General features: G+C 29.0%; 1 protein-coding gene across 5 annotated transcripts in view; it reads left to right on the top strand.

Moving 5' to 3' along the window:
• LOC100742478 (zinc transporter 1) overlaps window positions 1-10,542 on the top strand; it is a 26,280-nt gene extending 15,738 nt beyond the window's left edge. For all 5 annotated transcript variants that reach the window (XM_012390163.3, XM_003492437.4, XM_024370311.2 and 2 more), the window contains exons 2-8: window positions 1,379-1,571; window positions 4,508-4,633; window positions 5,362-5,660; window positions 6,970-7,211; window positions 7,928-8,106; window positions 8,861-8,947; window positions 9,991-10,542. In XM_012390163.3, coding sequence (XP_012245586.1) covers window positions 1,383-1,571; window positions 4,508-4,633; window positions 5,362-5,660; window positions 6,970-7,211; window positions 7,928-8,106; window positions 8,861-8,947; window positions 9,991-10,419 — 1,551 coding nt within the window. In that variant the 5' untranslated portion in view covers window positions 1,379-1,382 and the 3' untranslated portion in view covers window positions 10,420-10,542. The remainder of the gene's footprint in view (window positions 1-1,378; window positions 1,572-4,507; window positions 4,634-5,361; window positions 5,661-6,969; window positions 7,212-7,927; window positions 8,107-8,860; window positions 8,948-9,990) is intronic.
• The last annotated feature ends 6,790 nt before the right edge of the window (window positions 10,543-17,332 follow it).

Genomic DNA, 17,332 nt, shown 5'->3' with positions numbered 1-17,332 from the left:
CGGCGCCGGGCTGCCGCCTCGAGCCCAAGCTCATTATCACAACTCTCGAACAATTACAATCGGATTGAATAACTACAATTGTTTAATTACAGCTATACTAGACTCTAGGTTACAATGTTGCGGGATTAACCAAAATTCCAAAGACTCCGGTGTTCTTTCATCTCCGACATATATAAGTATATGTGTGTGAGTATATGCGTGCGCAGCATCTCGTAAAACAAAAGAGTGTCACTGTTCCGTACGCAAGGTAAAAATTGAAAGCAGAAGAGTGCTGAATGGGTATCTATGAACATCTTGTAAATCACATATTAAATAAATACAAAACTATTTTATTATCGTCTCTACATGTAATGAAAGTGTTGCTACGTATTTATTTCCGCGATTACGATCTACAATTCTCGATAATTTTACATGAAGTATACACATTATATATGAGGGTGTGTTGGTAAATTTTCGTAAAATTTTTTACATATTCGAAATGTAGATAGCAAATTATTGTTTCGTAATTAGCAGATCATTTTACAAGAGGACCATAGAAGTGTGACGTGTGACAATCCAAAAGAAACAATGCGCTATTCCAACGTTAAAAACTTAACAGGAATGCGCGAAATTACAGAAAGAAAGATTATATATATATATATATATATATACTATATATATATATATATATATATGTATATACTATACATACAATATACAATATACACTACAATATATATATCATATATTATATATATATATACATATATATATATGTATATATATAGTGTATTATAAGTATAACATTTTATTAGTGTGGATATTCATGCAAATACAATATTTTCTAATCACAATTGAAAAAGATAGAGCCTAAGCAGAAATTTGTTTTATCTGTTAAATATTATAATGAGTGTCCTTTATACTTTGAATATTTTATACAGGGCGTTCCATAACCGGGACAAACTATAGCTATGATATGGTAAAAGATAGACAACATTTCATTAGGCAAAATTAAATGGTTGCGAATAATGTGAATGGCCTAGTGTTCATTCCGAAAGCGGAGACGTTTTGAATATTTAAGAACTATTTCTATCTCTCAAATAGAACAACTTTTTCTTACATTAATCAATGGATCTTTGTACTCTGTATAAAAAAGTATTAAGGCATATATACAATCTGTATATTTTTGCATATCCTGTATGTAGATTCCGCGAATTTTTGCATTCAAATATCACATAATTGCACAAAACTGCAATTTTGCTCTAATTATAAGAGAAAGTAAGAGAGCAACGGTATCCTATCTCTCAGCAGATAGAACCGTGGAATTGTGGTTCTTCTATATGTACGTGTGTAGTATCTGGGATAAAGTGGGAACGTTCACTATGTGGCTTTGCTGCAGGATCATGGCTGTGAAAGAATGGTTCAGAAGACTGCAGCCCGTCCAATTGTACCTGATCCTGTTTTTCACCACCGCTTTTTTTATCGTCGAAATGGTCGCCAGTCATGTGACTCATTCGCTCACGTTACTCCTCAATGCCTATCACATGCTATGCAACATCATAGCACTTGTTGGTTGTATCGCCTCCATCAAGGTAAGTTTCACCGTAAATTATCCAGCTTATCAAACTATTCCTTTTGACGATCATCAACTATCTACTATAATAAAGAATATTTCATATAAACAACAAACATATCCTGTATATGAAATGTTCTTTCTCCTAAGTTTGAATTGATTTTTGATTTGAGTTTGCCAGCGTCAATATTATCCATTAAAATTCTGTTGCGATGTTTATCAAATGTATCAAAGAACAAGAAATTTATTACAATATTGAATGATAATGGAAATGATATATGATATATGTAAACTGTGGATTTTTATACATTTATGAGAAATTTGAACATCCAAAAAATGCACAAAATACATGTAATTCTTCTATTTCATGAATATGTAATATTTTAAATTTTACGTTTCCGAATATTATTTGACTCGACGATAATAATTTTCTATAGTCTTTTGTACTTTTAAATATATTATTATGTTGTTAATTTTATATTCTGAATAACACATCATTTTTTTCTATTCTTTATTATATATGATCTTTTTTAATAATTTTTTCATTTTTCTTATTTATCAAATCGGTGACATTTTGAATTCGTTGTAAGAACTTAACGTGTGTTTGTACCATTGGATTGATGCTACAGAAATGTGTTATCTCGTTATCAGAAAAAAGAAAAATACTGAAGGATTTTGATTTCAAAGAAGTTGATTAATTTTATCATAGCACGATGATGCACATGATTTTTCGATCTTCAAACTTTTTAACAAATTTTTTTCTTATTTATATTTACAATTTACTTCATTTTTTATACTAATAATAATTTTTAATAATCATGAATTTCGTTAGCGTATAACTTGTAATGTTTCATTAGAACAAAAATAAACCTAGTTGGTAAATATTATTAAACAAAACACGTGTATTCATCACTCATGTTATATCATAAAAAATTATCTACTGATTGTTGCAATTAAGTTAATTAGGTAATGTATGTTTAAAAAATAATAGTAGATTGGTTATAATTAGACTGCAGGTGTTTATGCGTTATGCTTTCATAGAAAATTTAAAGGTTCAAAACTTTGCAAAATGCATATGACATCGCAAACAATATCCCAAGGTAATTGACATAATTTTATTTACTTTAATAAGAAGTAAGAAGAACGAAAATGTAGAAGAAAATTTTTTTGTCCTTATGAGTTAGTTAAAATTTCGTGATCTATGTTTTATAACAAAACTCAACAAAATGTTTCTCTTTCCATATAACTTGCTTCTACAGTTATCAAAATTTTTTATAACATAGCATAAGTAAATATAGGTGTTCCGTTTAATAATATTTTATTATAAATTAAAGACATATAGCTTCACTTTCTATTTTCGTTGTAACAAAATATTACAAATTATACACTAAAAAAATTCAGAATTACTTGAAATTATAAATACCATTAAAAAATATACTACAAAAATAAATAGTTAATATAAAATATGGAGAAAATTATAAGTAGAAAGGGAATTACGATTAAAACAAACGAAATAGACGGTAAAAAGTCGTGTGTCATAAATACAATTGCCTAAAATTGACTGGTGATTGGTCAAAACTGCTTACGCTAAGCGTTCCAGAATAAAATTTCTGAAATTGATATAGTTTGTTTTTCGTTTAATATAATATCTAGTATAAACATGTGCAGAGTACATAATTATAATAGACGAGAGTAGATTGTGTTATCGTTATCATTTCCCATGATGATAAAAATCTTAATTTGTATTCAATTAAAGTCAATCGTATATATGCATGTTATTATCTACTTTGTAAAACAAGTATTACAAAACTGAATAACGTAAACGATTAACTTATTTGTTTAAGAAAGCATAAATTAGGTTTCAAATGTTTATAATTCAGAACACAATTATTTACAACTATATAAACTAATTAGAAATAAATTAATGTTAGTGATTTATCGTTATAAAAAGTAATAGTCACAATAAGTTATAGAATTCATATCAATTTCATATTTCTATTATTATATTATAATCAATAGAGAGTATCATTTATTGATAGCTCATTTGCTCTTTTGGGCCTTGAGGGGGTTTGGTTTTACATCCTTATATTTGCTTTTAACATAACCTATATACGTCTACATATAGTAAATATATTTGTTTGTTTTGAGACCTAAATCATCTATGGTCTTGTTCGCCACTTATTCCTATTATTTTTAGTATCGCATTGTACAACACTCCTTTTCTTTGTATGGTTCTTTCTCTATCAGTTATTTTAACTCATTCTCTATCCTCTTCGTATGCTTCCTCTCCATACTTTTCTATCCTCCCTACTCCCTTTCCCTTTTCTTTATTTTCCTACTTATTTTCTTTATCCAGTCCTTTCTTGAACCGCATTTCTCTAAAACATATTCTCTCTCTTCCTCTTCTTTCTGCTTTCATTTCCTTGCATCTACTCTTCAGTACTCTACAATTTCTTTTTCTCCCTCATATAGTCTATATCTTCGTTCTTTCTCCTTCAAATTAAAATTTATTTCCTTGCTTATCGTTTGCACGTCTGTACCTCGCCATTAGTTTTTGGTCCTTTGTTCCCTCCTTCTTAAATTATTAGCCTGAAATAGTTATTGCCCTTATCTTCTGGTATTCTCCGTTATATCTCAAAATACTGATTCTTTCATATTATTCTTGATTCTGTACCTTTCACCAATCTCACTATTATTAGATAATATGAAAACTCCATAAAATTTGTGAAATATTTCATATAAAACGAACAACATTTTGTTTACTTTATCAAGAATATAGCTAAAGTTTAACTATTAGAAAATGCGACAATTATTATTGATCAAAATAAACAATAATGAGAAAGAATTTTGTATTGAATTTTCTTTCAAAATTATCTTAAAATATTTTTTTTATTGAGAATATAATTTATAGAGAACAATAATTAATTTAAGTATTAACATATTTCTTTTTTGTAGTATAGCCATCGTCAAAGCAGCATCAGTCACAGTGAAAATAGCGTTTCTAGTTCCTTACGAAATTCAGTAATTCGCATAAATGGCGAAGAACGCGGTTCTACGACGTCTTTGTCGACGAAAACAAAGGTAAAAATAAAATAATTCAATTTGTAATCAGATCGTTCTTGCTTTGAAAATTTAATACAGAAATATACCCAACACACCGAAAAGCTTGCAAACAAAGATTCCAAAAGTGAAATTGGGACAGTGATTAAAAATAAATATTTGGTTTGTTAAATATCAATAAATTATTCGATGATTTCCAAAACAACTTTTGGTTTTACCAAGATTTTTTTTAAGAAAAGGTGGTTATGTATAAAAATATAAATATGACAAAGATGTATCTATGAAGAATACAATGAATTAAAGAAAATTAATTTTCTCAAAATGTTGGTGAACCATTTTAGAATTCAAGGCTCCAATTATTATCCCCTATCATTTTAACCTCTATTAAAATATTATTTAGATCTTAGGCTTCCATGACGTTTGGATGATATATTTATGGTTTTTCAGGTTTCGATCGTGTTTTTAATCGTCTGTCTCACTTTGTGCTGACATCTCGTCAACTTTACTAGAAGAATAGAAGTTACTAGAAGTAGAAACTGTTTCAGACCTTATCGTTTAAATTTCCTGTTCTGGCGTTCACCTGTAACAACTGTTCCAGATCTATTCCAAAGAAGTGAACTGTAATGTTAGCGAGACATTGCGCCGACACAAACTACAACGCATAATTAAAAGCACGATCGAAATTTGAAGAACTATTTATTAAATTATATTTAAAAAACACGTGAAAGAACAAAAAATTTATTTTTCAGCAATCACGATCAGATAGGAGGATGAAGAATACATTTGGCTGGGCGAGAATAGATATCGTTACGATGCTTATTTGTTGCGTTTTTCTCGCATCTTTTTGCTTTTCTTTGTTGGTCGAAGCTTTACAAACTCTGGTGCATATAGATCATTTGGATGAAATGCACCATCCGATGCCTGTTCTCACAATTGGCGCGTGTGGTATCCTCCTTAATGCTTTTTGTTACATACTAATTGGAGGATACACCTTCAATCAGGGTCTTGTTCTCCACGTTACAATGAATGGAGATGTGATACTACGACGGTATGTAATATTATATAATAACTGTATGTCATTTGATAACACTGTTTAACCTGTGGGCTAAACACGAATCTGCAAATCGTTTTTTCCTAGAACCGACAGTTTTCGAAAACGTATTTAAATGTTTATACTGCATTAACAATACATATTATTTTGTTCATAAGAGTCCACAGAATTTTTTCGTCCGAACCGCAACTCGGTAACTGCTACTCTAACACCACAAAACATATCCAAAGTTGAAAATTTGCAATTTTTTTCAAAATTAATTTTTTCGAAAACTGTAGATTTCAAGAAAAAAACGTGTTGCAGATTTGTGCTTAGCTTACAGAAGTGTGCAGGAATCATCTACTGAAGATTACAAAATCGAAAAAACATTAAAATTTACTGAACAACATAATTAGTCTGCGTATGTTTACGTAAATACATGTTTTTATACAATAGAATTCAAATAGAGAAATGAAAATAGATTAACAAACTATAAATTTAAAATTCCTACTAAAACATAGTAGCAATTATATATGTCATTACTTATGATATTACTGTTATGTACAGTTACTATTTAAATGTGATGTAAATTATATTAGAGTCAGAAGTCTTTCCATAAGTTTAGAAGAAGTTCCTTAATTTGATTTATAATTAAAAAATTAAAAAGTGATCAAGATAAAACGCTTGTCAGTAGCAAAATAATTCTACAAGTGTGCAAGTAAAAGTCATTTGTATACATCGTAATATTTTATTGCACCTTTTTATTATGATTATGAAAAGTAAAATCATTGTATTTCGAAAATATATATCATTATATTCTTTCGAAAAGATTTTATTTTTAGCTTTAGATTTGTTTGTTCATATAGAATCATATAGTTCTCAGTTACGAAGGACACTATACATATATAAATATGTATAGACATATACTATACAAATAAATTTATTGCGAACAGTATATTATTCGAAACTTTTGAGAATTTGTGTACGTCATCGAACTCTTCAATGCTTGATAGAGAAATTAGAAAAAATATATTATGACCGAACCATAAATTTCTTTGCATTTATGGAGAAATCCAAAAATGCACAAAATATTCAAAAATATATGAAATATTCTGTGTGTAATATTTGTTATGACACAGTAGATAAAATAAATTTCCGTCTGGATTCCATTTTTTAAACTATATTCATAAAAATAAGAATTTGCATAAATATCTGCACTCTAATTATGATTTTACTATATACATATATTTTCTTGGCTAATCCAAATTCAAAAGAAATGTGGAAGATTTCCGAAACTAACGATAAGATATGCGTTGTCTATTTTTAGGAACAGTTCGCAGCAAGCGAAAGAAGGCGAAGAACAGTTATCCTCGCAAACTAGGCGAAGTCCTCTGGGTATACCAAAAAGCCAAGGTCTACGAGAAACGTGTCGTGATGCCTTGGGCTGTGTTTTTGTTATTCTCGTGTCCATTTTAGTATATTTTACCGATTCTAACGTGGCCAAATACATCGATCCGCTTTTCGCAATTATTTCAGCCATTTCACTCTTCGCACTTAGCTATTCATATAGTAAGTATTAAAATGTAAATAAAGAATTATTGGAAAGATGTTAGATTGGTAATATTAGGTATAATAAATATTTCCAAATGAAACTTTATTCGCACATAGCTTTTCCGAATGGAAATATTTTGGTTCTGTGTTTGACCTATCGTTGAAATGGCTAAAAATTACTCGATTATAAGACATTTAGTCCGATTCTGATTAACATGATTCTGATCATCCTGCTTATTTGAACAGAGAAACCAAAAAGATTTCTAATTAGAATGAGTGTCATTATATATATGTGTGTGCGTGTGAGTGTGAGTGTGTGTGTATGAAACAAAATGAAAAATAAATATCGAAAATTTAAAAAAATAAGAATTTAGAAGCAGAACTTTGAAGTTCTGTTGAGTATCAAACAGAATTTTTTTTATTTTCAAGCGTTTCGTGACAAGGATAAAGGAATAAGAAATAGTTGTTGAGATTCTTCAGTTAAAAGTGGAATTGGGTGTAAGAACTAGTAATTATGTTGATCTCTTAAATATTTTAATCGTCCCATACTTTGATTCTGTTTAAATCAAAGAATATTTTTTCCTGTCTTACAAAGACATTTTTATTATATTAACATTAACTGTCGTGATTGATGCAACTGATTGATACAATTTTTATTCCATTCAAAATTGATCCAATTTCTAGCAAAGCACTTTTTAATTTGATCATGACATGCGTGCAAATTTTTATTATAGTGAAAGAATCTGGACTGATACTGCTGCAAACAATCCCTAATCACATAAACATTGATTCTCTTAAGAGAGAATTACTAGAAGCTTTTCCTGGTATCGTGAACGTACACGACTTACATGTTTGGCAATTAACAGGGCAGAAGATAATCTCTACGGTTCACATCATATTCTTGGATCCAATGGTGAGTTTCCTGCAGTGATGGGTTTAAGTACATCGCAAGTAGATTCGAACACTAACCAATTAGATTGGATTAGAGTCTTGAGAAAACGAACTGCCACTTTTTCAAGTTTTAAACTTGAACCTAAACGTAAAAGATTCGAATCCCCTACGAGTACTTTGACTGGTACTAAATAAAAATAGGTACTCTCACGTACAGTCAAACGCTAGTCCAAAACTATACCAGCACTTTATCAGAAATTTTTGGTTCGCTAAATTCATCTTTCCGGTTCGTTACAAATGCAAACGTTCAAATAAAATTTATAGGAATCTTATTTATTGCCTATAATTTCTGGGGAATTTGTCTAGTTAAAAGAATTTAATGAAATTCTAATAAAGGTAATGCCTTTCTGATTTTCATGTTTTTTTACTACTTGTAAGGGATTCAATTTGTTCCAACATCGAAGTGGTTATAAGTAGATTTTGGAAAGGTGCAAGTAGTGCTTCCAAGCTTCGAAATCAATTTGCGACGATCCAATACTTGACAAGCACCTTACTTACAATGGACGAACCATTATATAATCACGACATTGTCCATCTTTAATAATAAAAATACGAGTAGAAACACAGGTAACATGCCTCGAAAACAGTTAATGCACGGGTAAATCTTAGTATTGGATTTGATTCGGATGAATTAGTCCATATCCGAACTTGATCCCATTATTAGTTTACTGCATTTAGTGGGTGTACTGAATAAGGAATAACACTCTGTTGCACAGGTTTATGCCAGTATTACCGACGAAGTAACAGCCTTTTTCATACAGATAGGAATAACTCAAGTTACCATACAGCCGGAATTTTATAAGGTATGTAAGCAAATATTTTTAAATAGACACGAATTGTAAAAAAGAATATTAACAAATCAAACATGTATAAATATGATGTAAAATGTAAATTGATATTAGATATCTACAAGATTATATATTATACCCATGTTAAAATTACGATAATTCGGCATATTTGTGACTTTTATAGTGCTAAATTATTAATCCAATTATTGAACTACACATAAATGTTGAATTTTCGTGGTTAAGTGAAAAAAATTGTTCTCTTACGGATTGTTCGGATTGGTTCATATTTTGAGTTATGTCACTTTTGACGACTATTTATTAGTAGTTGTAGTTTATAGCACTTTCGATTATTATTATTATTATGATTTTTATTAGCCAAAAACATAAAGAGCGATATTCAGAAAATTGTCCCAAGGAATTATGATAATTTTTAGTATGTATATTTTGAATAAAATACTTTACATCGAATGTTTATTATATTTTCAAAAATAGCTATGTAAATTTGTACGTTGATATTCGTACGTTTTTATTCTTGGTATGATAAATGATTATTGTTTGCTTTCGGAAAATATATTTCTTTCTTAATGAAATTTTCCATTAAATATTTTTGTTTCGTATTTCCTGTCGATTAATCTTACCATATAGTAAAAGTTTTCAAATATTATCATAACTTAAGATAATAATTTGTTGACATATATAAACTAAATTTAAAAAGTGACACAATTATAATAGAAATATCACTTCACACAAATGTTGTAACTTGAAATAATTAAGATTTAGGTATTTGAGATCATTGAAAGATCATTAAAATTGCCACAACTCCATAGAATGCTGATTTTTATAGATTGAGAATGAATAAGAAGGAAATGCCATTCCCATTTTATGTGTGTGAGCATTATGTTGTTTCTTCTATAAATCTGATTAACAAAATATTGTCGTTTTATCCTATGCTCATTACTACGATATGTTAAATACTCAAGCAATTAACACTAAAGTAAAAAACAAAAAGAATCTTCCTTACTTTATTTTCCTTATTTTATTAATTTTTAATTTAACAGTTGAGACCAAATACGGAAAAAGCCGATTGCTTGATACGTTGTCATGGCGAGCACTGCAGTTCATCTCAATGCTGCTCGAAAGAAAAATTCATCGAAGATTCATGTTCGGACTTATCAACCAAACAACAAGATAAACAAGAACTAAACATAAACAAGAAACTAGAAAAAAAGCAGGTTATTCCAGCTTCCACAAACATCGATCTAAAAAGATTTACTATCTATGACGAAGAAGGTTCAAAATCATGTCAATCAAAAGAAAATTTGCCTGACGGACGTTCGTGTCAGCAGAGAGATGAAGATACATACAATAACAAAGATAAAGCGATTGATAACAGTCTTTATGCGATAAATGTAGTAAATGTTAACGATGGAAATTGTGTTTCGTGTATTACGAGTCACGATGAACAGAATTTAGAGATAGTATCTTAACTTTTAATCCTGCTGGAATCTGTGAATTTTCATATTTCAATTGTATTTATATTGAATGAGAAATCCTGCATACCGATCTGTGTATTTTGTCCATACTGAAAACATTTTTTAACATTAGAAATATAATTATTGAATTTTTAGTTAAATGAATTTTTAATTGATTTCGTTTAATAAAATTTAATTTAATATAGATAACTATGATAAAATAATTAATTTAATTGTATATTTTACATTCTCAATGATAAATATTAATACGAGTAATAAAATAGGATGGAATTAGAAATTTAAAAATGAGGTGATCTAATTTTAAACAATTATGGCCCTAATGACCCAATCTTAACAATCAATGTTGATTTTCAAACGAGTTATATATAGAGGTGCGAGGAAGTTTCCGGCAAAATAGATTTCTCACTCTATGGTCCAGAAACAATATTTTAATAAATATCACTAGACATCCCCAAAAGTTTGTAGCGTTTCTGATAATAATCGATATTAAGTTCTACTTTATATTTCGATAGAATGAACGAAGGTTATTTACAATGGTTAAGAAAAGTATTTTCATTTATTAATATGAACAGAAAGACTGGAAACTAGTACTAAAGAAGCACTTAGAAGCTACTGATTATGTATTTCCATAAACTGAAAAGTACGAGCAATATTATAATAATGTAATGATGTTATAAATATTATTTGTTTAAATTTACCTTGGAATTTATCACTATTTATATGATATCTGTATACATAACAAATAAATTTATGAAAATAAGTCACTTTTTTCACTAATCATTTATCCAAGTGACGAAGTTCTTAAATCTACAAAAATTGCGATTGATTAGTTTATCTTTTGAGAGACAATCCACGTATCCTAATGACTTGATATAATTTACATATTTACGATATAATTTACATATTATAATTGACATATTTACGATATGTTTGTATCCAAGCATAACGACATCTTTATTGTTGAAAATTCCCAAACTGCTATTTATTGTACATTTATACAAAGCAGTCGATTTGTATCATTGTTGTATCAGTTATCAGTATATAAATAATACAATTACGAATAAGTTGAGTCGCATTTTTGCAACTTTTTTGCAAAGCTTTGCAAAGCTAGCATGGCTTTAACAAATTTTATTGCCTTAGAAATTGAAAATGAATTGAAAATGTTTTCTATTCTGTTAAGTGCACGATGCTGCTCTTCGTATTGATGACAACTTGTATGAACCCGTTTAACGTGTTTTGGTAATTTATTTGATCAAACATTACAATAATTGTGTTTTAAAATATTGCACTGAACGATACTTGTCAGCAACTGAAAATTGGACAAAGTGATTGTAATTTATTGAAACACAAACAGTATATACCAGAATAACTGTAAGAATATTGTTCGATATCTATTACTAAATATTTTTAAATTTTATTTTATTTATTTATGGTCGCATCCATCTCTGAGAGTATTAGTTACTAGTTAGGTTTCACCTTCCATATACGCACAAGATTTTTACGATTTACAGATTTTTCGAAGTGTTATGTTCATGGTGAGGACGAGTGACAAACGACAGATATAATCAGTTGCAACACGGAACCGTCTAGACAGCATACTCACTTAATTTTAAATCAGATTTAACAATTTTTTTAAATTTTAAGTTAAATTATTGTAAGTTAATTTAAGTATATTTACACATATAAGTTACTATGTACAAATATATATATATATATATATACACATACATATACATATTAATATAATGTATTATATCATATATATTATATAATTATATATAAATTAATGTAATAAATGTATGTATATTGTATATTTATATATGTATATGTATATATGTATTTCATATATATTTTTGTGCAGTGATCAGCAATAATTCGTTAACTTTGAAATAACAAATTAGTTTATATCTATAAGAGGATATATGAACACAACCCGCAATTTAATGTTATAAGACGCACGGATTGAGGCGATAAGCTTGTATAATTTGTATATTAGATTAATCTGATATTGGATAAACAAAAAAGCGTACGATATAATGGACATATTGTGTAAAGTAGATATCAATTACAGTATATGTGTTGATTTTGCTAGATTAGTTGGTTTATGTCTTTTAGGAATTGTAAGAAGTGGTTCACTCTTTCCTTCTTATTTATGACCAATTCAAGATTACTTAGAATGCTATAGTATCTTTTTTGTTTTGATACTTTCAACAATTAATTACAGTTTTGCCTGAAAATAAGTAACACGCTCGAGATTGGTAAGTTGCTTATTACAAGACATAAACCAGTTGTATATTACAAGGCAACATGTAATATACAGGTTATTCGGCTACATGCGTAAAAAAATTTAAGGAATGATTTTTGAAGCTCAAATAAGATGGAAATCGAGAATTAAAAAATTGCTTTTTCGACTTTTTTCTAGTTATTGACAATTAAAAATGAAGCGACATATTCCTGTGCGCGAGCAAACTTCCTTACACGAACGAAAGTAGGTGAGCCTAAGCAGCGAGATGCACAAGTATCCTCAAATCGAACGATACTTGGGCAGCAGCTTACTTCGTATAGGTAGAGAAAAAAATTATGACATTTGAAGACGTAAATCATCCTGCACGATGTTCTGTAAGAAAAATTGTAGATTAAACATTATACCTGTCTGCTCATTAAAATCCATAACAACGTATGGAAAACCGCCTCATGGAATTTTCGAGTAAAGAGAATTAATGTTTCCTCTAATCCTTTGCCTCCATAAATAATTAAGAAATAATAGCACATATAAAAAATGTTTACACAAATTTCATACACACACCGCGATTGTCCCGTTCGCGGGTAGATTTTTCTACAGAAAAATCACATACAGTATGTGAAATTGATATTTCACCTCAATGAGTCGTAATTCACGATTCAGAACGTTCGAAAAAGAGCAGAAAACGATCGTTATCGAATTCGGGATCTGATGGAAGAACAGAACCTAAACGCGAGAACGAACACATCCGTAAGATGAAGTGGTTGGTGAACTGATTGGATCGTCGATCGTAATTACAAGTACTACAACTTTGTAAATTTCTGATTCATTAAAGAATGATTTAGTTGTCTGCACATGGGTGAGACGTATGGATTGGCGGAATAATTTGATTGTGACGGTCGATCGGTATTACTCAGAGTGATCACAGCTTGTTGTTAAATCGTGATATGATATACGCACACAGGTTATGAAAACGTGGATGAAGATGTAAGAGGGAATGATCCAGTTCTTTAGTAAAATTATTTAAGGGGACTGTGCTATAAGAAACGCGCTCGGAAAAACTATGAGAAGAGTATTGTTCAAAAAATTCAAGTAATCGTGGAAATTCGATATTACGATTGAGACGAGGCTTTAATCGGTATGGCAATCGATAGGATTGATAATGATAAAATCGAGTTGACTATGTAGTCTGGTCAACAAGTAGTCGCCAACGAATCATATTCATATACAATGTCGATACTGACGAGCAGACCCAATGCAAACGAATATCAGCATACATGAGAAACGCAGAAATCATGTTTGATTACAGTCGTGAAAATAAATAGATAGAATAAAAATGTATAGAGTATAAAATAATATAAAATAAATAAATAAATTACAGAATAATATATAATATAAATAATATACTATAAAATATAAAATATAGATGATATAATATAAAGTAATAGTATAAAAACGTAAAAAAAATTTTCCGTCGAACAGTACAATGAAAGGATCTTGCAGCGTGGAGTCACGTCGAATATACCTCGTTTGTGATGGAACTAAATAGGTTCTTGTATATGCTAGCGTGGAATACTTTCAGCACTTGGCCGCATGGTGTAGCACCTATACTATGGAACAGCTAAACCTACGGGCGTGAGTACTCTCATTTCCTCTCTATGTATATTAAAGACACTATCGCAATCAGAAGAATCACGGAATGTACGTTATCTGATTATCGTGAAAGTTTAAAATCTAGAATATAGGTTTGCGATCAACTAATATTCGCAGTAATGAATTTTTCTACATCCCAATATGAAGCCTATATCTTTTTCTTGCAATAAATACAGTTTAAATATTGAAATTGCTTTCTTATTGTTACAAAACCTTCAATTGTTAAAAATTATTTCTGTCAACATAATTATGTCCTGTATATTACTCTCCTGTAAACTTTTCCCAAGATTTTTTCCAATCTATATTTTCTTCCTTGAAATGTTTGAAAGAAAATATATAATGTAAATATAGTGGATAAATTTTCAATATCAATATATTCATAAATGAAGCTTCATACAATAAAATGTTTGAACACTTAACACAGGTTGCACTAATTCATAAGTGGCAATTACGTTGACCCCTAAATACATTACAATATGAGTTTAATAGATTATGCTATTACCACTGATAGATAGACGACCAGAAATAATCGCAATGTTAAATAATTTTATACAAAGTGGATGAATATTTGATATTTTTAATACCCAGGGAAATTATGAAATCATTTTCTAACATTCTCAATTTGATGAAATCAGAAATAGGAATGCTATTTTAGTGATACTAATTTTATTTTACTTAAAACATCCTTTAAACTTAAAACAGTTATAGTGTCTGTGTTTTGTATTCGTATAATTACTGGGCTTTTAAACATTTATGGGAAATTTAAAAGTATAAAATGGGCAGAATTCACATAATGTGTAAAAATGTATAAAATATACAATAGTACTCCTTATAATATTTAGCACACGATAGATAAATCATTCTAACTAAAGATGAAAAACGATACATTTAAAAAGATAAAAAAACATACTATGTAGAATTATTTGCATAATTATCTTTACAGGTTCAAATTTGAAAACGGAATAACATCCTTATTTATTATCACCAACATTAAAAAATGACAATTAGTAAAAAACTATTGAGAAAAAATTAATTTTTGTTTAAACGGAAAACAGTAGAATGCATCATTACATTTTTAAGAGATTTTTCAAAAAATTAAATGGTTAAAGAATATTAATTTTTAGGTATTCTAGTTAGAAATAACTATTATACATAATATAAACATTATATAATAACAACTTTTAGTTACCGGTATTCATTATCAGTGACGGAGATTGTTTTTAGTTATCATAACCATTATTACCAGCTTACTTACCATATCCGCTATTCATATTAATCAGTATGAATAAATGGAAATTTATTTGTCTATCAGTAACCATTATCGACGATGAAAACTTTTTTCTCATTACTATAGACCGATTTAAGTAATAATGTTATAGAAGATAGAATCCTCTATCCAACAAGTACGGTGGAACTCCCTTAACATGGCAGACACGTTCTGCTTTATGCGAATTCTTAATGTTATATGGGATCCACAGCGCAAGAAGTAAAATAAATTCTTTTTTGAAGCAACATTGCTAATTCTGCATACAAATAACCTCACATAATAGGTGAAATGTTCCTTCTCGTAAAAAGGTTAATACGTATGTATGATCTTTGTGTCAAGTTCAAAAACCCATATATTTGCATGTGAAGAATGAGTCAATTTTGAAAACAGGTACAGAAAGCAAGAACAATAAATCAATTATTATCTTATATGTTTAAGGCAATAATATGGCTCTGCATCTCTAGAATTTGCCATCGTGTAAACATATATAAGGCCTTTTTTAAGGCAATTTTGCAATCTCATTACACGAACACCGCGCTAAGCGGTATTCTATTGTATGTAATTGTTTTTAACGCATAAGGAATAGAGTAGAGCAGCAAACAGTATTCACATATATCCTTATATCTTTTGTCAATATTTTTTGTAGTCACTACATATCTATTGACGAAAAATATTCACTTTAGACACTTTAAAAACAACTAGACACTAAAAATATTTCATTGTATCAAGCAGCGCGAACATTAGTAAATATTAAATAAAAAGAATGTATGTACGTAGACTTACACATCAAAGTTTTCGAATAAAAATTCTGTGTACTATAGATAAACACCTTTATATATTTTTGGTGAAATTAAATAACTGATATTTATGTTTAATCATGAAAGCCCACGTTACTCTACATATACCTATCAAATTATGTGTACCTGATTTACCAAAGAAATTAGAAAGGCACTTTGTTACAAAATTATTTATGCTTACGTGGCAACAGTTTTATTACTATACACATTATTACTAATCTTTTTTAACAAAAATTAGAATATTTACTTCATAAAATTCTTGAGATAAAATTACGGTAGAAATTACGAAATCTTCAATATTTCTAATACCAAGGAAATTTCAGGATATTGTTGATGTTTACGTAAGGGGAGGAGGGTTAAGCATAAAATTATAATATAATATTAAGCCTACTAGTTTTATAACTTCATGCAGATATAACAGATGTATGTAATTGTTATAATATTGTAATTTATATCTTTTACTAAATAAAACTGAAAGCAAATAAATTACGTTATATTTTAACAACGTTATATCTTAATCTGTCAAAAAAGTTTGTAAAGCTAACGTTTTTATTATAATTTATTTGAGGAGCGCATGTAAACTTTTGTGATTGATGATAGATATATCAAATAAAACACTAAATACATTTATTCAATTAAATAATTTATTTTCTAAGTATATTATTATCGAAATAACGTTATTTAAGATAAAGGAACAAAGCAAATAACAAATAAAGTCAACATTTCAATTTGAAAAATTATTTAAATGAAAGCTTGTTTTGGTAATACTCAATCGTAGTAGAAATCGTCATTGGCGACTTCAGAGCTTCGATTCACGCGATTAACTTTGATCATTGGAGCAAATGAAGGAGAAGAACGTCGTCTCCTGGATGATGTCGTCACCGATAACTCAGAGAACGAGGAATCGGTCGGGGTGGGGCTTTGTTCATGGAATCGTGGACGTGCGTA

Source organism: Bombus impatiens, unplaced genomic scaffold (genome assembly GCF_000188095.3).
Source record: "Bombus impatiens unplaced genomic scaffold, BIMP_2.2 scf_0733, whole genome shotgun sequence".
NCBI classification, from domain to species: domain Eukaryota; kingdom Metazoa; phylum Arthropoda; class Insecta; order Hymenoptera; family Apidae; genus Bombus; species Bombus impatiens.
This window is presented reverse-complemented; position numbering and strand designations above follow the sequence as displayed.